The sequence below is a fragment of the Tetranychus urticae genome, chromosome 3 (genome assembly GCF_039701765.1).
Source record: "Tetranychus urticae isolate SD_2017Ah chromosome 3, NJAU_TeUrti_SD_1.0, whole genome shotgun sequence".
Classification (NCBI taxonomy): Eukaryota; Metazoa; Arthropoda; class Arachnida; order Trombidiformes; family Tetranychidae; genus Tetranychus; species Tetranychus urticae.
This window is the reverse complement of record NC_142960.1, coordinates 18,194,704-18,216,864: the sequence shown is the minus strand read 5'-3', so window position 1 is coordinate 18,216,864 and position 22,161 is coordinate 18,194,704. Positions and strand designations below refer to the sequence as shown.

At 31.7% G+C, this 22,161-nt stretch overlaps 6 protein-coding genes across 10 annotated transcripts; 2 read left to right on the top strand and 4 right to left on the bottom strand.

Moving 5' to 3' along the window:
• Positions 1 to 3,692: 3,692 nt before the first annotated feature.
• LOC107363346 (uncharacterized) lies at positions 3,693 to 8,830 on the bottom strand. 5 transcript variants are annotated; one of them, XR_016199377.1, is made up of 11 exons: positions 8,456 to 8,752; positions 8,130 to 8,337; positions 7,630 to 8,025; positions 7,125 to 7,554; positions 6,496 to 6,703; positions 5,866 to 5,998; positions 5,552 to 5,749; positions 4,845 to 5,470; positions 4,519 to 4,714; positions 4,126 to 4,204; positions 3,693 to 3,995 (listed from the first exon to the last, which is right to left on the bottom strand). XR_016199377.1 is itself a non-coding variant. In XM_089268544.1 (4 exons), the coding sequence occupies exons 1-4, from the start codon at positions 6,081 to 6,083 to the stop codon at positions 5,441 to 5,443; spliced, it is 327 nt and encodes a 108-aa protein (XP_089124670.1). In that variant the 5' UTR covers positions 6,084 to 6,231; the 3' UTR covers positions 4,845 to 5,440. The 5 variants fall into 5 exon arrangements, 1 of the variants encoding a protein (XP_089124670.1); XR_016199376.1 differs by lacking the exons at positions 3,693 to 3,995; positions 4,126 to 4,204 and having other exon boundaries at positions 4,303 to 4,714; positions 8,113 to 8,337; positions 8,456 to 8,830; XR_003082356.2 differs by lacking the exons at positions 6,496 to 6,703; positions 7,125 to 7,554; positions 7,630 to 8,025; positions 8,130 to 8,337; positions 8,456 to 8,752 and having other exon boundaries at positions 4,126 to 4,251; positions 5,552 to 5,871.
• Positions 8,831 to 9,649: 819 nt separating this feature from the next.
• LOC107362852 (dynactin subunit 3-like) lies at positions 9,650 to 10,611 on the top strand. The gene has a single exon (XM_015929990.2). The coding sequence runs from the start codon at positions 9,650 to 9,652 to the stop codon at positions 10,253 to 10,255; it is 606 nt and encodes a 201-aa protein (XP_015785476.1). The 3' UTR covers positions 10,256 to 10,611.
• Positions 10,612 to 10,750: 139 nt separating this feature from the next.
• LOC107363230 (cell cycle checkpoint protein RAD17) lies at positions 10,751 to 13,089 on the bottom strand. The gene is made up of 2 exons (XM_015930425.3): positions 12,788 to 13,089; positions 10,751 to 12,701 (listed from the first exon to the last, which is right to left on the bottom strand). Exon 2 carries the CDS (start codon positions 12,598 to 12,600, stop codon positions 10,810 to 10,812), a length of 1,791 nt encoding a protein of 596 aa, XP_015785911.1. The 5' UTR covers positions 12,601 to 12,701; positions 12,788 to 13,089; the 3' UTR covers positions 10,751 to 10,809.
• On the top strand, positions 13,056 to 14,779 carry Sgf29 (SAGA-associated factor 29). Its single transcript, XM_015930426.3, has one exon. The coding sequence runs from the start codon at positions 13,564 to 13,566 to the stop codon at positions 14,449 to 14,451; it is 888 nt and encodes a 295-aa protein (XP_015785912.1). The 5' UTR covers positions 13,056 to 13,563; the 3' UTR covers positions 14,452 to 14,779.
• A 1,537-nt stretch (positions 14,780 to 16,316) lies between these two features.
• On the bottom strand, positions 16,317 to 18,227 carry LOC107363315 (protein phosphatase methylesterase 1). The gene is made up of 6 exons (XM_015930532.3): positions 17,673 to 18,227; positions 17,364 to 17,607; positions 17,228 to 17,293; positions 16,728 to 17,161; positions 16,583 to 16,647; positions 16,317 to 16,499 (listed from the first exon to the last, which is right to left on the bottom strand). The coding sequence occupies exons 1-6, from the start codon at positions 18,097 to 18,099 to the stop codon at positions 16,413 to 16,415; spliced, it is 1,323 nt and encodes a 440-aa protein (XP_015786018.1). The 5' UTR covers positions 18,100 to 18,227; the 3' UTR covers positions 16,317 to 16,412.
• A 493-nt stretch (positions 18,228 to 18,720) lies between these two features.
• Positions 18,721 to 21,395, bottom strand: LOC107363243 (methionine aminopeptidase 2-like). The gene is made up of 7 exons (XM_015930438.3): positions 20,711 to 21,395; positions 20,330 to 20,633; positions 20,100 to 20,261; positions 19,586 to 19,959; positions 19,416 to 19,519; positions 19,232 to 19,353; positions 18,721 to 19,157 (listed from the first exon to the last, which is right to left on the bottom strand). The coding sequence occupies exons 1-7, from the start codon at positions 20,859 to 20,861 to the stop codon at positions 18,905 to 18,907; spliced, it is 1,470 nt and encodes a 489-aa protein (XP_015785924.1). The 5' UTR covers positions 20,862 to 21,395; the 3' UTR covers positions 18,721 to 18,904.
• Between the last annotated feature and the right edge of the window lie 766 nt (positions 21,396 to 22,161).

Genomic DNA, 22,161 nt, shown 5'->3' with positions numbered 1-22,161 from the left:
TGTGAATTAAGAATCTTTATGACAACTTGTCGCCTTGCAGGTTTCCCTAGATACTCTTGATACTTGTGATTACAGGATAATCATGATGATTGCCATGATGATGATGGTGGTGGTAAAAAAGATGACCTAGAAACAGCAATCAATCAACGCCAAGTAGCTTATGCACAATCAACAATTCATCTGATAATCATGTTGAAGGCGTGAGCCAAGCCCTTTTCTTCTCGTGATCTTTTCTCATCATTTTCATCATCATGTTCCTATCAGAATCTAAATAATTTAACTAAATGATTATGATAAATTTAATTATTAAACAGCAAAACCATCAACAACAGCAACAACAGCAACAAAAGTGAAATATCTGATTTTCATGCTTTCCTTTTGTTACCCATTTTTATATTTTTACACAACCAGAATGGTTGACCTTTTTTTGTGTTTCTTTCAATTTAATTTAATTTTTCTTGATTGATTTCAACTGATTAACAGTCAACCTACAAATGTTTAAAAATAATTGCTGTTGGACTGGAATCTTTCAACTGGTTTTATCCTTCAATCCTTATTAAACCTTTTGCCTTGCATTTCTCATTGTTGTATCATTTAGTCAATTTTATGGAAAGGCTAATCGTATAAATGAAGATGATTGAACAAGTGAATGAAACATTATTGTAATGGACATTATTATTATCATTACAATCAAGAGGAAAATGGGTAAATCATTGGGCTTTAGGTGTGTCCAATCAGAGTTTTTCATTCTCATTTCCAGAATTTGTCTGATTTATTTGCTTTCATCACACAATGATTACAATTGAAGAGAAATGCATTTCACCTTTCATTTGCCATTCAAGTTGAACATTATTGCATTCTAGATGAATATCCAATATTTACTTGTATCATGCAATAGACCATTTAAAAGTTGTTCAAAGCCAATCATTTGCCATGATAAGGATGAGGATATAAAATGATGAACACTGAATAAATGCTCAAGCGCAAAACTAGTTTTAAGGCGTGATATTGAAACTATTTTGTATGAAATAAACCAATGAAATAGTGTTTAATAACACTCACGTGAGTTGAAGTAGCCATTCAAAAGGCGTTTTTTGTGCTCAATTTTAACATAAAAAACTGAAACCGGTTTCAATTATTCAATAATTATATACACAAGAAACACTGAGAATCAACAGAATGGTAAAATAGTTGCTCAAAATGGGATTGATTAACTACTGTCGGTTTCAATTGTATTTGACAACTAAACATTTCAATCTAATTGCAACCGGAAATTTTCATTTACCGGTTACAATAAATAGTAAATGATTTACAAATCAATTTGTCAAAGGAAGTCAATTTGCCAGTTAGTTAATCAAATTTATTGTTGTTTAATCAAAGGGCTTAACAGTCAGGCAATTGTTTACCGAAGAGAAAAGGTTTTGCCGAGAAAATTCATTTTTTAAAGAAACTCTTTGATTCTAAATTTGCTCGAGACTGGTTATTGTTAATTGTAATCAGTTTTGCTTCTTTGGTCACGATTGGGTTTACATCAACATTTTAATTGTTGAACAGAGTTTAATTGAAAAGAATACAATTTAAGTGTTAATGTTGGTTTCAATTCAACAATTGAATTTGTGATTGAAATTTTATTGCAACTTTAATGTCTAAGGTTGGTTAAATGGTTAATCAATTTGTTTCGGGTCTAATTGTGATTCTGATATATTGTGTTCAGTTATAATCAGATAAACAGATTATAATGTAAAATCTGTAATACAAAAAGCTTTAATCAGATTAACGTTTTTTGGTTAATTATTTGTGGTCAAACACTTGGAACACTTTGCCAATTTAAATTGTTACCAACAACTGTGATGGGTGATTATTCAATTTAAATTAGCTGATTAACTGAACTATTTAGGGTTTGGTGTTGCAGCTTAGCTTTGATTGATTCCAATCACTTTCAATTAGCTCCCCTGTTGATATGAATCTTAGGTAAAAATTAATAAACAATTCAAGTGTTTCTATCAATTTGGTTTAAATGTATTCCTCCATTAAAAGCACAATCAATTTTCCAAGCAACAATTAGACAAATTGGAATCAAAATTGATTCTTTCAATGACACTTTTGGTGAACCTTCAAACATTCAAGTTAAGGTGTAATAATCACGATATTTGGTATCTTTCATTGAAGACTTTTTTTGAGGCTTTTTTGTGCTTTTTTGTTAAATTAATTCATGACTTTTTACAAACCAATTAAGACATGATTGGAGTAAATTTAGCTTAACTAATGAGCCTCATCAGGCTTTGGTTTAAAAGAAAAGCTTTAAGCTTTAAACTTTCCTAATTGTAACAATTAACATAACCATTAACAATTTGTAAAGAAAACACGTTTTTCTTAGTTGTATTAATTAAAGACACACGAATGTGATTAACGGTTAAACTTGATTATAATTGATCAAGAATCTTCATTCAGTGTTTCCATTTGTGATTTGAATTACAATCGTTTCTCAGTTTTGTTTGAATTTTTGATTGAAATTATTTTCCTTTTTTTTGGTGAAAAATTTAGCAAATGTTGAAAATTGATAAATTAGTAAATTAATTGTGATTAAAGAGAGTAATTTTTAACGTCAATTGAGATGCTTTTGTTTTTGTACCTTCAAGGTTGAAAATAATGATATTTGATTGTAATTGAACAGTTAGTTAATAACGTTATTTTAGTTGATCTAAATTGTTTTGAGTGAAAAAAGGTAACAATAAATGCAATTATAATCCATTTAACGAGACAAATGAAAGTTAAAGAGCAACTAAATTGTAACTAACTGAAAGTAAATTGTAATTGAACTGGCCAACTTTAATTGCCATAATGATAGTTATGGATCCTTTAACTGTGTATAACAAGGTAAGAAAAAAAAGATTCATTTTTGAGGTGAAAAAGGCAAAAAAGGAACTCGAAATAAAGTATTATTAAACCCAATTATCACAACATATTTTAAGACCAAGCCTAGTTGCAATTAACTGTGACAATTGAGAGAAAATGATGAAAAATTAAGGAAACAATTAATTTGGAAAAATGTTGAATATTTGTTGATAATCTCAATGGTTAATGTGGATATTGATGTAAAAGGTTTAAAATTGCCTTTAAAAATAATCAAACATTTTACCATTTGATTTATAACCAAAGTGTGAAAATCCATTGGCTTTTGGTGGACCAACATTGGGTGACCAACAGAAATTATTATAATAATTAATATCTAACATTGTTTATAATTATAATGTGCATAATATTATAATTACGTTTAACTCCTCAGATTTGTTACTCTAATTGTTACCTTAAGGTAAACAATAACAGTATTCAGGAAATGATTGAATATCAGGTTATATAATTTATATCTAGATGATGAGTTATGAAAAATTGAACATTGTTCAATGTAATGTCTATAATTAGTCTTGACGCTTATGATTAACGTTAAACATCAATTGACTTGAGCCATAAAAATGGTCAAAATCATTTGCTTTTGGCTTTTTTTGGTAGCTTTTGGATTATACTTGGTCACATAACCGATACTAGTAATTATGTCCACTCAGTTAATATTGTTAATCTTGTTTATCCACCTTGAGGCATCAAAGTCCAGTTAAGGTAAAAAAGCAAGATTAACAAATTGTCAAAATAGATTGAACATTATCATAGATTACATGATGAAACTGATGAATCAATAACTGGGCTCAAGTCAATGGTTTGATCCATTAAAAGGTTTAGATGATCAATAAAAGCATTGGTTAACAATGTAAATCAATCAACACCATTAACTCTAGTTTTCTGGTGAATGTAATTTATGTAAATATGAGAAAATTTGGTAAAAGGAAAAGTCTTTTTTTATCATGAACTTTGTCTGATCCTTTCTTTTAATGGTCATTTTCAGCATTGATTATGGTTTTTTTGGTCGTTTTGTTAAAATGTTTTTTGGCCATATTTTTCCTCTTACAAATCTAATTGACCATTAACAATCTTTGAAACATCTATAAGAGTGGAAACAACATAAAGAGTTAATTGAAGTTTATTAAAAAAGATTCATGGTTCTGTTTGGGAGGAAACGTTTTTCATGGTAATGTTCAGATGAAAAGGCAGAAAAAAGGTGGAGAGATTTACCTGTTTCTAGCTTTAATATCTTTACTTGTGAGTGCTTTTTGCTTGGTAATGTTGTTGTCAAGTAACCAGTAAACTGAGCCTGATGATCAGTGAACAGGAGTGTAAGTGAAAAAGAGATTCTTGGCTCTTGAATGAGAAAAGGTTCAGAATAAAAAAGATTCAGAACTATAGAGAGACTTTTGTGCAAACTCAACTTATTCACATCAACAATTTAAAGCTATAGTTTGAAACACTATTTCACCCTTGAACCACATGAAATAACCTAAAATAATGTTAAATCAAAATTGATCATTTCTTTTGATGACAGGGTAAAAGTCATATGTTATTAATGTTGAGATGAACATCAATATTAAGTATATTTCATGTGATCATTAAAGAAGAATCAAGATGAACCTTTTCCTTATTTTTTGATTGAACTTTGCACATCAGTTATTTTTGGCTTATCATTTGGTGTCTTTCATCGTTACATTAAAGCTTTGTATTATGGCTTGACCATTCCACGGTTATTCATTTGTTTGACTTCTTTAATATTTGATTATCACGATTCCATCCAATGAATGGGTGCTTCAGAAGATATGAATTTTGTTTTCTGTAAAAAAAGAAGAAAAAAATTGAAATATCATGATGACCTGAAATACAATGATAATTATCATCATTAAAATGATTACAATGATTATATCAAAACAGTTATTTGATTTGAAACATAAAGCATAGCTTACAAATTAACAGCAACATTGGATCAATCACCAAATATTAGGTTTTTGTTAAATAATGATTTGTTGCTGTTAAACTTTAATCAAGTCTGGTTAACTTGAAAAGGAGTAAACAGCTCAAAAACATTATAAGAGTTTATCAAATTGTATGTAATATGTATAACAGCAAAACAAAATGACTGTTAACATCAATAATAATGGATAAAAACACAATCAAATCTCCGTCGCCATTAACTTTGAGAGCAAAAAAAAGAGAAAAAGTAAAATTATTCCTCTCTTTAATCATTACATCTGAAAAGAATGGGAATGAGAGTTGAGATGATCATTCGGATGATTATGATGAGAGGGAGGTTGAGGGCGAGATGAAGATTAGTATGAATATCCATAGTTTTGGTGGGAGGATAGATTCATGCAAAAATGCATCTTTCTGAGAAAGTAGAGATTAAAAGTCATCATAATCATAATCATCAGCGTTTCTTCTTCTTTTGGCCCTTTTCCTATGCATTTGTGTGTCTCTCTTTTTTTGTACTCCATTTTGATACTTTCGTGGTCAACGGTAAGGCTTTATTTTTACAGGTAAACCAGTAAACTGATGCTGATGATCAGTCAGCAGGAGTAAGTAAGAAAAGACTCTGTATTGAAAAGAAAAGATATGATAGAGGTTATTTTCATCTTTAAATGTTACATTCATTTTTGACTCAATGTGGACCCACCTACACCAAATCGTGATTTAAGTCGTGATATCCTTAATTACGCCCTACCTTTGCCATGAAACAACCAAAGGTAAACCTTTTTTTACAGTAGAATTGAAAGAAAGAAAGAGATTGACCCGGAACTTTGAGAGACTGGTTTAACAATGTCAGTTGATTTCTCCTCCAACAAGTTGAAGTAAAGTTGAGAAAAATAAATAACTAATAAATGTAAAGAGAAAAAGAGAGAAAGGTAGACAGAGAAATGGAGAGACAGGTAGAAAGGCAATCATGGAGAGGAAAGGTAACATCATCAAACGTCCATCTATCTTGCCAACCTTCAACACCATCTTGGATCCATTGTTTGCTAGTGTTTGCTTATATTTTGCTGACCACTTCCCCTTTTTGACAATTACTTTGATATCCAATTGAAAGGCAACGTTATCCAGTTGTACAATATAACCATGAAGACTGGAATGGAGGAAAAAAAGAAACAAAAAATTAGATTTTGCATGAATTTTTCATCAAAAAAAGTGCATTACCGTTTCTTAAACATACAAACCACAATGATAGGTTGGTTGAGGAAATTATTTGATTTCAATTGATGGTTAACATTTCATCAAAATTTCTTGCTCTTTTGCAAATGGTTGATTCTGCAGAGCATTTTGATAAATGTCTTTTCTAATTGTTTGAAACAAAATGATACTCAGTGTGTGAGCCTATCATAAATTATTTGTGATTCTGTCAAAATCAAAAATTTCAGTTTCTATGTTTTTTTGGTAAAAAACAAAACAAAACAAGATTCATTGTTTTTTTTGACTTTGTTCATGGTTAATTTAAATTCAAGGAACGGTAAGAACTCATTAACTATATGTTAAACTTGGAAACACACAGAGGATGAAAGAGTAAAACTAAAGTGGTCAGGGTAATAATGAAAGGGTAAATATTTTTTAAGGTGAAATGATTACCAGAAGCTGCAAAGAGGCCGAGATAAGCTATTGATGAGGATTATGAAGATGATGTTGATGATGATGATGATGATGGCGATGGGCTTAGGAGCTTTTACTTTCTCTTCCTTTTACTTTTCCTCTTATTGATCAACTAGCAATTAAGGAATCAACTTTGACAAGCAACAAAACAGTTTTTTCCTTCTTTTTGCTGGATTTGTGTTTTCCTCTAAATAAGAAAAAAAACTGAGCATTACTAAAAGTTAAATTGTTTTCAAGATTTTAACAGAGTCAAGCCAAAAAAGAGATGCAAGGGGGTGAAAGAAAGGTAATAGGTCAACACAAGATTAGAGAAAGTAAAGTAAAAGATGATCAAAAAGTATAGTTCACAGTGGTTCAAGAGGTTGTCCGGTAATGTTTACTGTGCTCAAAAGCCAATATTAGACCAATATTAGCTTCCAAACAAACGAATTGATTGAGTCTATGAATAGGTAGTAAAGGTTCGTTAGGAATGTAAGGAAAGGGAAAATTGCTCATATATAGCTTTGAAAATTTACACAGATAAGTGAAGAGAAGAGATGTTGAAGAAAATTGACTTAGAAAAGTCATGTTTTTAAACGACAGAAGCAACAACACCAAATAACACTAACTTGAAGTATAATCCATTTGAGGTATATTCGCCTTCTTCTTCTCCTTCATCCTTTCTTTTTCACTTCAACTTTACCAAGAATTTGTTGTTTTTAAGATTGTAGTCCATGTTACTTTAGCCCCTGTAATTAAGGTTTAACAGCATCTCGATAACTTTTGTGTTGACCATGAATTGTGTTAGTTCAAACAAAAGTAGGGAAACGGTGCAGTATAAATTGTCAGCTTTTTTTCCTCCTTGATACTCGAATGGATTGAAAGAGCTATAACTTTGTCAATTATCCAAAAATATGTAAGAATATCTTTCAAGATTCTTGAGTGATATTAAGTGTCATCGTAACCTTTCTGGGTGCCTTGGGTTGAAGCAATAAAATTCACTCCTTTTAACATTGTAAGAAACGCTGGCCAACTGAAAATTTGAGACGGATATCAATGCTAAAATAAATAGAGAAAGATGATTGAAGGTTAAACAAATAAACACCAAAAGGTAAAAATGTTTGTTGTTCATACCGGCTAGTTTTAAATTTTACAGGATTGGTGAAAAATATGCATGGAGTGATCATTTAAATGAAATTGACATGCAACTGCAACCACAATCAATTATATAAATCAACTTATAACAGTTTCTTTATTTTATTGACGGACTCCGAGAATTGATTAAGAAATCTTGACCAGCGTAATGATGTAAGTGAAAGCTTGGCCCATTTTAGGTGAAGAATTGTTGAAAAATTGATTTACTTGTATTGTGAGAGGAGTTTTTAACGCTTATTTAATAACTTGAAAGAAAGGAAAACTGTTGTTGTAGTCGTTTCGGGATAACATTTACAGTTCACCAATTTAATAATTTAGCACATTGTCCGATAAAGGCTGCAATCAAGATCTCCATTAAAACTTGAATGGTTAATGCTATTGAGTGAAATCAGGATGAGAGGAAAAAGAAAAAATGAAAGAATTAGATTGGAATGAACATAAACAAATTAGATGGTGGCTTACATTCAAAATTTCAATACCTGGAATTTACTATAATTCAGATAATTGACTGTTAGGTGAGCATAAATTTGAATAATATGGCAGTCTAATAAGATTACCAAGATAAACGGAGAATGGTGTAGGTAGAAATAAGAAAATAATCCAACAACAGGAATAGTTAAATGATGAAAAGTCCTATAGAAATACATGTTATGCTAGGGCATCGTCTTCAAATAGCCAAAGGGAATGCTATAATAAGTTGTGGAAAATTAAAATAAGTAGGAAAATTATTATTGTCAAGGTAATTAGTAAGGTGAGAGTAAATTGTAAGTAAAAAAAATAGTAAAATTGATTACAAAAAATTTACCTTTTCTTGCATAGGAAAATAGTGAAACCACAAATGAGTGTCCGAATAGGAAATAGATTACATCTAATTGGCTTTACCATCAGATTCCAAAGCCCATATAATGTTTTTGATTTCCATATATTTGAATTGTAAAAGTAATTTTAATAAATTAACTGATACTCATTATTCAAAGCATCGTTGGCCTTGTATATATTTTTATGGTAAAAGAAACTGCGGTCCAAATATTTTTGCTTTACACACTCATTAGCATAGGTTGACACAGCTTCTGTGGTATTCCTTGTGGTCATCATTAGCTGGTTCTTTCTTTTGTTCAATCTTGTTTGCTGTCCACTTTGTGTTTGGTCATGCAGCTTCTGTGAAAACTCATACATATTCTCGATGAATCCATTTGACTGTCAAAAAACAAAACGAAACACAAGACTTGTTAACCTGAGTAGAAGAAAGAAAAAAAAATATTAGAATGGTAACGGTAACCAGTGTTAAGTTAAAAGTTCATGAAAACGTTGAGCACGAGTTTGCATTTGTATTATTCCGATAATTGATTTGATTAGCACATTTTCAATTTCAATCTGTCATAAACGGAATGATTTACGAGGCTAAAGTGTGTCAAAATCTACGGTTCAACGTGATGATTTGTTCACTTTTACAACTAAAGTAGAGATCACATTTTGAGATTAATTATTCGATGAAAAGATCTTGAGCTTTATTTAATTCAATGATTAATGAAAATTTAGCATTGTATATAAGTTAATTAAAATTTATAATGCACAATTCTAATTAATTTGATTTAATTAGCAATTACATAAGAGTCAAGATAAAAACTGAATAAATTTAAACTCAGCTTTTCCTGATTTGTATACTTCAGTTGCTTAGCAACTTTGATTGTTTTAGATTTTGTAATTGCATGTGGCTGTAAAAACTACAAATCCTCTTGTTCAGTAATTCTGGTCTGCATGCATTCATCAAGAATATAAAATTGGACGAATCGTCATGAGAATCAGTCGAGATTCAACCAAACTTACATAATGAATTTTGCAATTGGCGCCTGTAAAAGCTATAAGTCTATTCCACTAAGAGACTGGACTCCTCCCCAATAAATAGCTTATAAGAGGAAATCTGCTTGAAATCATCAAAACATTGCTAGATTAAGTGTATCTTTATTTTGTTAATTTTCAGTGTCATCTCTTTATTAAAATGGACCAAGCTGAAGGTTTAAGTAGTCCTGAAGAAGCTCTGCTTCGCTTGGAAGAACGTGTCGCCATGATTGAAGGACTTGTCATGGGATCAAAGGCTAACTGTGATGATGAGAACAGTTTGGTTGATCCGCTGCTTGAAATCATAACTAAACTGAGGTCTCTTACTGCTAGCCGAGATAATTATAATCAACTTGCCAAACAATACGAAGAATATGGTGACTTTATTGATAAACTAGACCAATTTGAAGGAAACGTTGAGCCAGATGCCGTTAAATGGGAACATATTTTGGCCCAGGAAGATAAATTGAGAGATAAAGCTACATTAATTGAATCAATCGTTTCCAAAAAAGATGTCGTAGATTCAAATGCGTTAAAAGATATTGATCCTCTTTTACCTAAATTGGAAAAAATAAGAGAGTTACTTATTCGTCAAGATGAGCAAGCCAGCAAATTGAGTGAAGAGACACAAGATCTCATACGAAACTATCATCAGCTGATGTTTAGACTAAAGAATAAAATGATTACCTGGGAAAAAATGTTAGCTGCTATCGAAATAAGTGAAAAGTCAAGTAAAAAAGAACCTTCAATGATCGATTTCGACTAAGACCTTGCCTTGACTTTGTATAAAGGGTTTTTAAAGGATGCAGCCAATGTAAATCCTAGCAAACACAAGAAAACTGGTCAGCTTTAAATAAAAAAGACTCTCTTTCATCTTGATCTTCATAGCCAGTTCCTCAATTTGCCCTTAATTACTCCTTTTTGATATGTAAAGGTATCATTTCATCCAAATTCAGATGGTTTTCTCACTCAAGACATCTAATTTGATTATTTCCATTATAAACTTTTATTTATGTTTACACTGATTCAAATTTTGACAAGTTGAAAATCTTTAACGATATTTTGTCACTGTAGCTGATGAAATTGTTAATGATGACTCAATAAATGATTTAAAAAAGTAAACTTAATTTGAATGGATCGCACAATTTTTCAAAAAATGTCATTAGTATTTCTGTTACAATCTGAATATTTCATTCTGCCCTTTGTTAACTTTTGTTTCGGTAGCCATAATGGGTTTAAATCAAAACTAAACAAATCTTAATCATAAATATAAATAATTAACAATTTATTGGTAGCATAAACTTTACATTGGCGGAATACTCAATCAGATACGTCTTCAATAAAATACAATTTTTCATCATCACTTTCATCGCGCTCATTTATCGGTATATCTGAGGTTTCGCATCGCAATTGAACTGTTGATGGACGCATAACAAATGGCTCATGAGTCTTGTTAAAACCACCATAACTTATATTGGGAAAACATGAGATTTTCAAAAGATCACCAGTAAACCTTTTCATTGAAATATTCATCACTGATGCATATGGAAGAAAATCTAAAATGAAATCCTGGTAATTTAGAGATTTAGATTTCTCGTTAATACAAGCTTTTAAAGTTGATTTTGTCTCCTTAATTTTTTCTTGATTAATATGCCAGGGCCTATTGGAAGATATTAAGGATGGCTTGGAATGGGTATCCTTAGCTTTTCTTGTATCGAGATATTTCACTTTAACCGGTCCATTTGGACTTAAATTAAACATTAAACCTGCTCCTGATAGAGCCTTTTGGTAACTTTCTAATGGAGAATTGCCATCATATACATCATCTCTTAAACAATCAGATTGACTCAACCATTCAATAGAGTTAGCTGCGCTTTCCAAATTTTCAGAATGATTTAGATAGTTTTGATGTAAAAATAGATTCAGTGTATTAGAGGAGATGTCATGAGTTTCAACTAATTGAAAAGGGTCTTCAACTAAAGGATGGCGCTCAAATTTCAATAGTTCATCGGGCAATGTTCTCTGCACTGGTTTATCGTAGTGTCGCTTGCTGAATAAAATTTTTCCCAAAAAGTGGTACAATTCTAAAGATACATCACGACCCCAAATTGCACTTGATCCAGGATCCTTAGACAGATTATCGTCAGTTTTTAGCTTTTTGGCCCCTCTTTTGAAGTTAGTAAAGGATCTTTGTTTTGCGAGACTTGAACTGCATTTTAGCTCAAAACAGTTGAGTATATTCCTGAAATCACCTTTCCCTTCGTCGACAATGGCCTCAATATCTGGTTTTGATACTTTCTTCTCCAATTTATCAGTCAACCATTTAACTATACGAGTTTTAACGAATGGATTAAATTGAATTTCTACTACATTTAGACGCGACCTGAGCTGGCTCGAGAAAATTTTGATTTGTTCTCTACTGGGATCGTTTGAGAGAATGAAAACAACAGGAACTCCATCTGCGCTGAATTTTTCATAATACCACGTCCATAATTTATGGTATTTCTCTGGCTCTTTCACCAAAGTGAAAGGAAGATCTTTGAAGACTAGTAGTTTTTTGTTTTTAGGACTTTTATCTACAATAGATTTAACGTTAGCTTGGATGAGGAAATTTCTAACGTTTTCACTTTGACTACGATTATTCAGATGCTCTCCATAAGAATAACTTTTCTCGTCTTCCACTGAGAAAATTTCTTTGACGTAACTGACCTCCGAAAATTCAATAGTCTTGATTCCACGTTCTCGTGCAAGTAACTGAAGAGTTGTCATTTTACCAGACCCTGAAGGTCCACTAACAATAAGAAATAATTTCGGATTTGAAGATCTGGTGCCAAAAATGGAGGTTAACCAGCAATCAACCTCACTTATTTTTTTCGGGTGGACTAAGAGATCGCTTCGCGACGTAGGCTTTAAAATGTCAACAAATGGGAGTCCTTTTTGATTATCAAACATTATCTTTTTAAATCCAGTGGGACACAGCTCAGATTCTGGGGGAGAACCATCAACCATTGGCCTCTTCTTGTCTTTTTTTAATGACATAGAATGACAAGTAAATGCACCAGCAAATTTGTCAAGAAATCCCTTTCTTGAATTACTTGGCGGAGGTTCCATTTTTATAGCTCTTGTATCTATAGGATTTTCAGGATTATGGGCTTTTATTCAATCAACGAAAAGAACACTTGATGAACTCTGACATATAGCATAAGTTAGTCCTATGAGCAAAGATAAAAAGTATGCAGTTAATTTCACATATTATAGAGCTTATGAATGGGTGAATCAAACTAAAAGTATTTCTTACCTTGAATGAAGATATTAAAAGTATTTAATTGATGAGGAATCAAAACAATCAAAGGATTTATGAGATATACACGAATATTAATGTTAACCAGGCAAAGGCACACAGAAATGAAAAGCCAAAAAGGATGAGTTTCGTGAGAGCAGAACAGTTTTGAATTTTCTTGAAATAATGTAATAACCAAGAGATCAGGCTTAAGATGAACTGAGATGGACGAAGTACGATATCAGTGAATGAACAACAAATTAAAACGTAAATTACAATAAAGATTAAGAAAGAGCTTAGCAGTATGGAGTAAATAATCACATAAAGACTGATCCTGAAGCCAGAAAAAACCCGCGCAAATAGGTTGCCATGGCGTGTCTATGACAATAAGAAGAGAGATTTTTTGACTTTTACTTTTAATGTTTCTCATTGGAAGTTGTTTTGATTGTGATTTTGTTTTGAAAACATCAACTAGATTTTAAATAATAATTCATTCAATATTTTCATTCTCAAATCATTCGTATTTTAAAAATGATTTACATTAACAATCACAAGTTCACTTAAGTCTACCTATGTTTTATATCCAAGTTCAAACTGCTATCCCTATTGCTATTAAACTTTAATCAGCTTATCAGCTGATCGTGTGATAAATATCAAATTTATCTAAATAATGAGTAAACATCTAAATAATTTCATTTGAAACAAAATTATCTTCTAGGTGGTAATTTACATCTACAAAAGTAATCAATATTTCATCTTTAATATCTTTACTATCGTGTGTTTTGGATATTACCATGCAAAGACTGATGGATAATGGTGATAATAGTTCTAGCGAAGAAATAATCTATGATAAACTGCGAGATCTGTATTCCCTTATTGAACAGTGTCATGAAGAAAGGAATAAAAGTGAAGGCAATCTATCAAATATTCGGAAAACTCACGAGAAGATGCAAAATGAGCCACAAAAGCCTTACTTCAAGCAAAAATTGAGAACTCTGTATAAAGGTGCGATTCAAGATTGCGATTCAGAAATTGAAGTCCTTTCTAAATCTTTGGATCAAATATTTGAAATTCGGACGTTAATCAAGAAACGCCCCCGAAAGAGTGGCCTTAGCCTGTTTACCAAGGAAACGTCAATAAGAAGAGGAGCTTTAATGAAGATGTTGCAACAAAGTGCTTTAACTCTACCACTATTTATCCGTCGCAACAAGGAGGGTAAAACTCCTCCACTTTGTGGCTCTGTCCCTGCTGAACCCAATTATGTCGGAAAAGTTGGTGACATGGTAGCAGCGCTGGTCAAAGGTCCTGATGAAGATGAGAATTGGATTCTCGCGGAAATTGTTTCCTACAATTCGAATACAAATAAGTACGAGATTGATGATATTGATGAAGAACAGAAGGAAAGACATACATTGAGTCGAAGAAGAGTGATACCACTTCCATTAATGAGAGCCAATCCTGAGACAGATCATGAAGCCCTTTTCGAGAAAGGAACCCTCATCTTAGCTTTATATCCTCAAACTACATGTTTTTACCGAGCAATAGTCCAAGAGCCACCAAAAAATGCTCAAGACGAGTATCAAGTTTTATTTGAAGATTCAAGTTATCCTGATGGGTATTCACCTGCTCTATCTGTACCTCAGCGTTACGTTATTGTTTCCAAAGATCTGCGTCGAAAATGATTTATCAAGTTACATTATATTAATAGGAAATTCAAATTTCTTAACTCTTATCCTTTCTCTTTCATACCTTTTTTCTTTCTCTCCTTCCTTGATCTCTTCATATTTCTTATTCAATCATGTTTTTGTCTAAACTCCACCAAAGCCGGAACACATCAAACTTCACTTCACACACCATTATTCATCAAATTTGTAATATCTACCATCGGAAGCGAAAAAAATAGACAACCTCTTATTTTATTAAAGATTAATGATCTTCCAATAAAAGGTTAAGAAATATTGTATTTAAACATATCTTCAAACAGCAATTAAATAAGTTATTTGGATCGTATTTTACTTTTTCTCGATTCAATAGATCTTAATTTCTCATTCTCAAAATAAAAAAAATCTTTATTTGAACAATTAAAGCTTAAAAAGTGTGAATCATTTAGTGTTTGACTTGCATTCCCTTATTGTTTGAAAAACAAATAAATTTATTGAAATGGAACAATTAGAGTAGAACATTTTTTTGCTTTCATGATTGCAGATTTTAGGGACTGAGAACTTGGTCGGAGGCTGAAATCAATGAATCTAATAAATAATTTCAGACTTATTGGACAGATTGCAATTTGAATGCTACAGAATGAAAGCTGTGCTTCGAACTAATTATCATTTAAAGTCAATACAATTTTGTCATTTTTTTACTTTTGCTCTTTAAATGGTTTGAACCTTTTCTCGTTAATCTCGCCTCATCTGTTAAATTTCATATCAACTCATGTAGTTTTTAACTACCTCTTGTCGCAGCCGTTACCGATCTTGGTTGCTCTAATTGGCCATTTTGAAAGGTAAATAAAAGTTCTTTATTCAATCTTTATAAAATTTCGTTTTTTAATTTTCAAATCTTGGCGCTTTAAATTGTAACCATCAAGCAACCGCTAACAAACAATTGGGGGTGAGTTAACTGTTAACTTCTGTTACTTACCACACTTATGTAACTGCTACGTCTCTATCGTATGACAACTTTTGATCTCTTTTTATTCTAGTCTAAATTACTTTTAACTATTTTTTTGTGTTAAAATGACCGAAAAGACCATTCTCCGTAGGAAACCATGCGAGTTGAAGGACCATTGGCTTCTGAGAGAAGGTTTTATCAAGGCCCACAGTGAGAAATTTGCAGCCGAAAAATTAACTACTTTGGCTCAGCTATTCGTCAACATTGAAACTTTAGGAGTCAAATACCACCGTGATATCATGAGAGACATCGAAAAATTGGGTAGCAAAGTCCCTTATCTTTCCGAATTTAGAACCATGAGGAAGAAAAAGGAAATTGAAAAGGTTCATCTAAAAGAATTAGTCAGGCTTTTTCATAACAACTCTATTCAAGATAGTGATTCTCGTGGTGATTCTCGCGGTGAAAATCGCAAATACGACAAAAGAAATAGCTACAAGTCAAACTATTTGGCTAATTACGTTTTAAACAACGAATCGGACCAAAGATTTACCAATGTTCCACGCCATAAAGTTTCTACAAGAGAAAAAGGTTTTAATAGTTGGTGCTCAAAGAGATTATAATCCTGTGAATCATTTCCAAGATCTTAAACTTAAAACAAAATTTCTGATGATCAAGATGAACATGGACTGCCAATTTATTTTTTGATATCCTGATTTTGTTCTGAGGCAATAATTCTCATTCCTTTCTCAAACTAATACATATAGTAATAAAGTAATAAAACGTTTTATGAGTCTTTAATTGTTATTATAGCATCTATGAATGCTATTACAATTTTTTAAGCTTTAATAAGCCCCATAATTGTGCGAACAAACTGAGAATGTTATTTAATACTGATTTGTAACTTATTTTCAAATAAAAAAATTGATTGTACGAACAATTTCAGAGTTATGTTTAATCACACTTTTGGGACGATTTAATTAGCACAAGGATAACGTAATGATACAATGATAACATAATGGATGTTAATAGTCTTTTAACATGATGGAAAAGGACGTCCGAATTCTTTGATTGCTTCCGTAAATCTATTCCTCACAAGGAAAGTAGCAATTGTATCAGCAACCTGTAAGTGAATAGAAAACAAGAAATTAATAATTCCATATTTTTGAATAGTAACCTAACTTTGATCTGATAATTATTACAAACCTTTTCTGGCACATCTTCATGAACAGCATGACCACATTGCGGTAAAACTTGAAGTTGAAATTTGCCTAGAAATTGAACGTTGTGTAAATTTATACAATTTTAGTAAGTGAATTTCTGTTATATTGTGAATAAATTATTAACAAACCTTGCATCTGACCAATTGTCAACTGTCTGTCAAGATTATCAATTCCGGCAAGTAATAACATTTTGCCATGAACTGGAGCATTTAGGAAAAGTTCAGATAAACCTTGAAACCATCCTTTCCAATATGACTCTGTTTTAGATAAATTTATCCGCCATACATACTCTGGTTTCTGTCTATCATCACTTTCAGGAGACTTTGGCGTTTCTTGTTCTTCGTGTTCATCTCTTGGTGTTAGATTTGCTGTCGTAGTTGATTGACTTGTTTCGGTCTCTTCTTCATCGTTACTTTCGTTTTCTTCTGGTATTTGATCACTAGAGTCAAACAGTCTTCGCCCACAAGTACTTTTGTCAGCTTCGTCTTCTTTACTATCACCAGAGGTGTCATGTGTCGTATGTTCGGTTATATCATCAGTAGCTGGTGAACCAGTGAGTGAACTAATAATTGTTAAATAAATAAATTTATTAATAATCAGAAGTTTCTAAATGAGTAACAATACTTACTTTGTTAGCTGACCAGGCATTGATACTCGAGCTGACTCCAAATTACGTGTTTGGCCACTTTTTAGACTATTAAGAAATGGATAAATGTTTCGATTAAAAAAATTAAGGGAAGATGAACTGATAGATTCGTACTTACCACCATTCAATAGCATTTTCTAGATTTTGGAATGATTTTGGGCGACCTTTTAATAAAGATTGCATCGATTGTAAAGCATCTAAAGCTGTTCCTTCGACTACATCAATGACAATAATACCCATAATTGATGGCAGTATTTCCTGCAATTGATGTGCACAATGTACTGCAAGAGCACCCCCCATACTATGGCCGATAATCACGATTGGTGGTAGTTCAATGTCTTCATTTTTTTCATCTAAAACAGCTGTAAATTTAGGAATAGAAAATTGTATCAACATTTTTTTACATGACAACTTGCATTTAGCTTACCTTTACACACTTTTCCAATATCACTAGTTAAAGTGGATACTGATAAATCACTTTCATTTTGGCTCAAAGATCCTCCATGTCCTCGGAGATCAATAGCAATTACACGACACACACACAATTCTCTAATATGTTTTGTGAATAAAGACCAAGTCAAACCGGAATAACCACCTCCATGAAGAAGTACCAAAACCAATGAATTTGATGGCTCGACTTGAAATCCGGACAAATAAACCCTGAAAGTGTCATCCGAATCGGGTAATTTGATTGTTTTAAAGCAATCAAAATAATCTTTATACAGAATGGGACTAAAATCTCTTTTATAACGAGAACCTCCAGAACGATTAGAGCTGCCAGTTGGTAATCCAATAGGTCTTGGTGTTAGTTTGTTATACTGTAGTCGACGAAGATCTTTCTCTAAAACGGACATCTTAAGATATTTTTATAAATTGTGAAGATGTAAGACGAAAACAGATATAACACAAGTCAAAGGTATGTCGATTGTTCTTAAATCCTTTATAATTGATTTATTATCATTTACCAGCACCATTAAAGTTTAAAAACAATTACGGATTACAAGTTGTAATTTACAACTGAGAACATATGTTGAATATCAGATCCTATCAGATCCAACACAGATATCTCCTCCTCGTCAAGCATTATTTGTTGACATTTAACATTTGCTCTTTTTACTGTAACAGTAAGTGTAAAATGTTAATAATTTATTTCCTCATTTTTTGGTCTAACTCAATTATATAAATAATGGTGTGCAGTAAAATTATATCAAGACATGTAAATCGCGCAAATGTAGTACCTGAACTGAATGTTTCAATAATTCAATCATTAATTTTATCTCTTCTTGTACCGTTACATACTCATTAATTGTGAATGCAAATTAAACAAACAACTTGGTGTTTTTGAACATCAGATGAATTTTACATTGACATTACTAATGTCACATTAGCTCTTCAAATATTAATCGATTGAAGCATCTTGTTTCTTGTTTTTTTGCCAGTTTTCAATTTTACGGTAATTGTTAGACACATCAAGATTATAAGAAAAAATTCAAATTTTTATTGAGTAATCTTACAATAATTTTATCTATCATAATATGAATGAATTTAATTAGCTTCGATAATCAAAGTATTTTGTATTTTACTAAATTTTTTGAAAATCTAAAAGATTGATAAACAAAACTAGAGTCAATCTTTGACAAAAAAAGATGAAAGTGTAGATCAATAGTCATCGCCCCGGCTAACAACTTCCTTACAGGTTGGTCTTAAAATTATTGTATGCTCATATTGAGCTGAATAACTCTTCTTTATATCAAATAATGCAGGGTATGGTGAAACGATTCCTTTTTGGCATAAATCATTGAGAGAAAGAAGGTATTTGCTCTGGCCCAGCCTGTCTAACCAGCGACGGCAAAAAGCTAATGTGCCAAAATTTTGGTTGATTACGTTTAGCAATTGCTTGGACTTTGTTGATCTGAAAATATACAACAAAATAGAAAAAATTAGCACCAGAAATAGACTTGTGGCACTTAATATGACGATACAAACCTCATTGGAACATTGACAGTTTCGTAATTTTTCATATAATGAGAAAACTCTTGATCAGCAGTAGCCACAGCATAACCACGTCCAGTGCTACCAAAAGTTTCAATTGCATAGATTTCACCTTCCTTTAGAACAGAAAAATTAAAGTTAGATAAATCAAAGCGATTGTTAATGAGAAAATTATCACCTCCATCCTTGTTTGATCAGCATTTTTCGTGATTGGAACATTTTTGTCAGCATGAACTCGATAAGGGTGTATTGAATGACCACTTAAATTACGAATCGGTTTTACTGAAGCGAGAAAAAAGATTTCTTGGTTGAAAGCTAACAAGCGTTTAAACATAACAGCGTTCCTACCTTGGTAAGTTTTCCCATCGATTTCAACCTCATATGATTCCATAACTTCTTGAATTTGTTCACCAATATCACAGAGTCGTACATCAATACCAGCTGCTTTGATACCAGTATTGGTTGCTTCACGAACAGCCTCCAAAAGTTTGTCATACTTTGAATTAAATGTCATCGTAAAAGCGGAATCAATTATTCGACCATTTATATGAGTTCCAATATCAATTTTGCAAACATCGTCGTATTCAAAAACGGTATTATCTCCACTATTTGGTGTATAATGAGCAGCACAATTATTTAATGAACAGCCTGTCGGAAAAGCAAGTCCGGCCTCCAAGCCTTTTTCATCAATCAATTTACGAGCAATATCTTCCAAAATTTCACTAAACCCAAACAGAAAAGTAAAAACAATTAGCTCAAAATTTCTAGATAAAATGCTTGAAAATATAATACCAAACATGCTTAATGTAAAAAAATAACCAAAATAAAAGTCTTTAAAGAGCTGAACAATCTGGTGAATTACCAAATATAAATCATCTTCATTCCTGGTTTTATGAATTTTTGCATAAATTTTCGAGTTTGACGATGAGCTTCAGCAGCTTGTCTTAATTCTTTGTACATATCGATATTAGCAGAGTCCAAGGCCTTCTTTTCAGCATTACTTGTTCGGTTAATGGCAGTGCGACTAGATGAAGGGAACAAAGAAACAATCATAAAATACATGAACCAATTCAATAAGAAACTATTTCTCACCTGTCAAGTTCAACTTTAGGATATTCCATAATTTCACCTATGGGATAGTCTGAATCGGAGAAAAGCTGCTTAACAGGAATGAACAATGGAACGGTTTTATCATTTTCAACAGAAGTTGATTCTTTTTCTTCAATCTTAACATCACTTGAAGTTTTTTTCTTTCGTTTTTTATTCCTTTTCTTTATCACACAATCCGTTGCTGGTTTTGGCGCGTAACCTTCTTGAGATTTGTCACTTTCATGGCTTCCAACCTTTTCATTGCTCTGTAATAATGAACCCAACTCGTCAGTTCCAGTTCCAATCCCTTTAAAAAATACGAAGAGATGGGAATGAAAAACACATTATGAATATCAAAATAAAATTAAAAATTGTTAAACAAACCTTTCTTCTTCTTCTTCTTCTTTCGCTGCTTTCTAACGGGTATACAATTATTAGGTTCATTCTCGTTTAAAATTTTTTCATCAACTGGCTCTAAAAACACTTTAGAATCGATTTCTTTAGCTTCCAAAAAATGATTATCTTCATTCACCATAACAATCAAAGAATAGCTACTCTTTGATATAACAGTTTATAAAATGTTTCAACTTTAACTGTAAAACAAGTGAATCACGTGTAGAGGGACCGTTGATTAAAAGCGCGACTAGCAGAAAATTAAGTCGATGATCAAAAGAAAGTGAATCTTAAAATGAATTTTTAAAAAATCACAGATAATTCCTTTGAAACTTCATCACAATGAACTATCATGTCTGGACGATAAGATTTTTTTTCACAATTTAAAAGTTTATCAGGAGATTGATGGAACCAAGATTAAACTTTGACAGTTAAAGTTGGTAAAAATTGTCAACGATTGATGAGTAAAGGCTAATTTAACAACTAATTTGATGTTGGAAGGATAAAAAAGTTAAAAGAAAATGAAAAGACAAACTGAAAAAGTTGAATGCACCAGGCAGAACAAGAATGAAATTGAGTTGGATCAGTTGGTTGATGATTAAAAGCCAATTTAACTTGCGTCCAATTTGATTATCTTGAAGATTTGAATAGCTGTTATCTAGTAACGAGTGAATCTCACCAAAATAGAGGCAAATGATTGTTCGCAATCAAGACAACCCAGCGCATGTTTAACTAGATGTTGCTAAATTAGACCTTTTTTGGGAATAAAGTGACTCAAATCATTTTTTCTTCCTCTTCTCCTCACATCATCATCATTTCTTTTACCCTTTTAACCATCTCTTGGTATTTTATTGATTAGATTGTCATTGATCTTTTATTTTTACTGTTCAGCCTTTCTAGTTAAATGGTTGACCAATTTCATCTTGTCAACCTTTAATGGTAAAAGATGATCAGCATAAAAAGGCAGCAAATAAATCAGAAATGTCAATTTTGTTTAATTATCATTTCAGTATACCAACCCTGCTGCTGTGATTATCAAATGACACTAAATGAACGTTGATTGTCCGATGAAAGCATCATTTGATATATTGACACATAAAAGCAAAGCCATTATGATTGATTAAAATATCAACAAAGTTCACATCAATCTGAGGTAAATTAATCTTCACCCAACATAATTAAACCAGATTTCAGTCTATTCCTATCAAACTGTTTTCATAACTTAAGTCCAATCTAAATGGTAGATAATATCAAATATGGAAACTCTAAACTAAATTTGAGTCTAAAATTGTTTCAATTATTGTAATAGTTTTGGAAGGAAGATAACAATGAAATTGGACACGATAATCCATTAGAATTATTATCTTTCAAATATCGTGTTATTTGTAAATTTCAAGAGATAATCATGAAAGCTTGAGAAATGAAGAGTCGGATGGACTGAA

Coding starts and splice junctions, on each gene's coding strand:
- LOC107363346 (XM_089268544.1), bottom strand. Junction 5,750..5,865: donor GATCCAAGATGGTGTTGAAG/GTTGGCAAGATA, acceptor TACATTTATTAG/TTATTTATTTTTCTCAACTT. Junction 5,471..5,599: donor TTGGTTGTTTCATGGCAAAG/GTAGGGCGTAAT, acceptor TTTTCAATACAG/AGTCTTTTCTTACTTACTCC.
- LOC107362852 (XM_015929990.2), top strand. CDS start 9,650: ATGGACCAAGCTGAAGGTTTAAGTAGTCCTGAAGAAGCTCTGCTTCGC.
- LOC107363230 (XM_015930425.3), bottom strand. CDS start 12,600: ATGGAACCTCCGCCAAGTAATTCAAGAAAGGGATTTCTTGACAAATTT.
- Sgf29 (XM_015930426.3), top strand. CDS start 13,564: ATGCAAAGACTGATGGATAATGGTGATAATAGTTCTAGCGAAGAAATA.
- LOC107363315 (XM_015930532.3), bottom strand. CDS start 18,099: ATGTCCGTTTTAGAGAAAGATCTTCGTCGACTACAGTATAACAAACTA. Junction 17,162..17,227: donor ATGCCTGGTCAGCTAACAAA/GTAAGTATTGTT, acceptor AACAATTATTAG/TTCACTCACTGGTTCACCAG. Junction 16,648..16,727: donor GACAATTGGTCAGATGCAAG/GTTTGTTAATAA, acceptor TTCAATTTCTAG/GCAAATTTCAACTTCAAGTT.
- LOC107363243 (XM_015930438.3), bottom strand. CDS start 20,861: ATGGTGAATGAAGATAATCATTTTTTGGAAGCTAAAGAAATCGATTCT. Junction 20,634..20,710: donor GAAGAAGAAGAAGAAGAAAG/GTTTGTTTAACA, acceptor TATTTTTTAAAG/GGATTGGAACTGGAACTGAC. Junction 19,520..19,585: donor CGATGGGAAAACTTACCAAG/GTAGGAACGCTG, acceptor TTCTCGCTTCAG/TAAAACCGATTCGTAATTTA.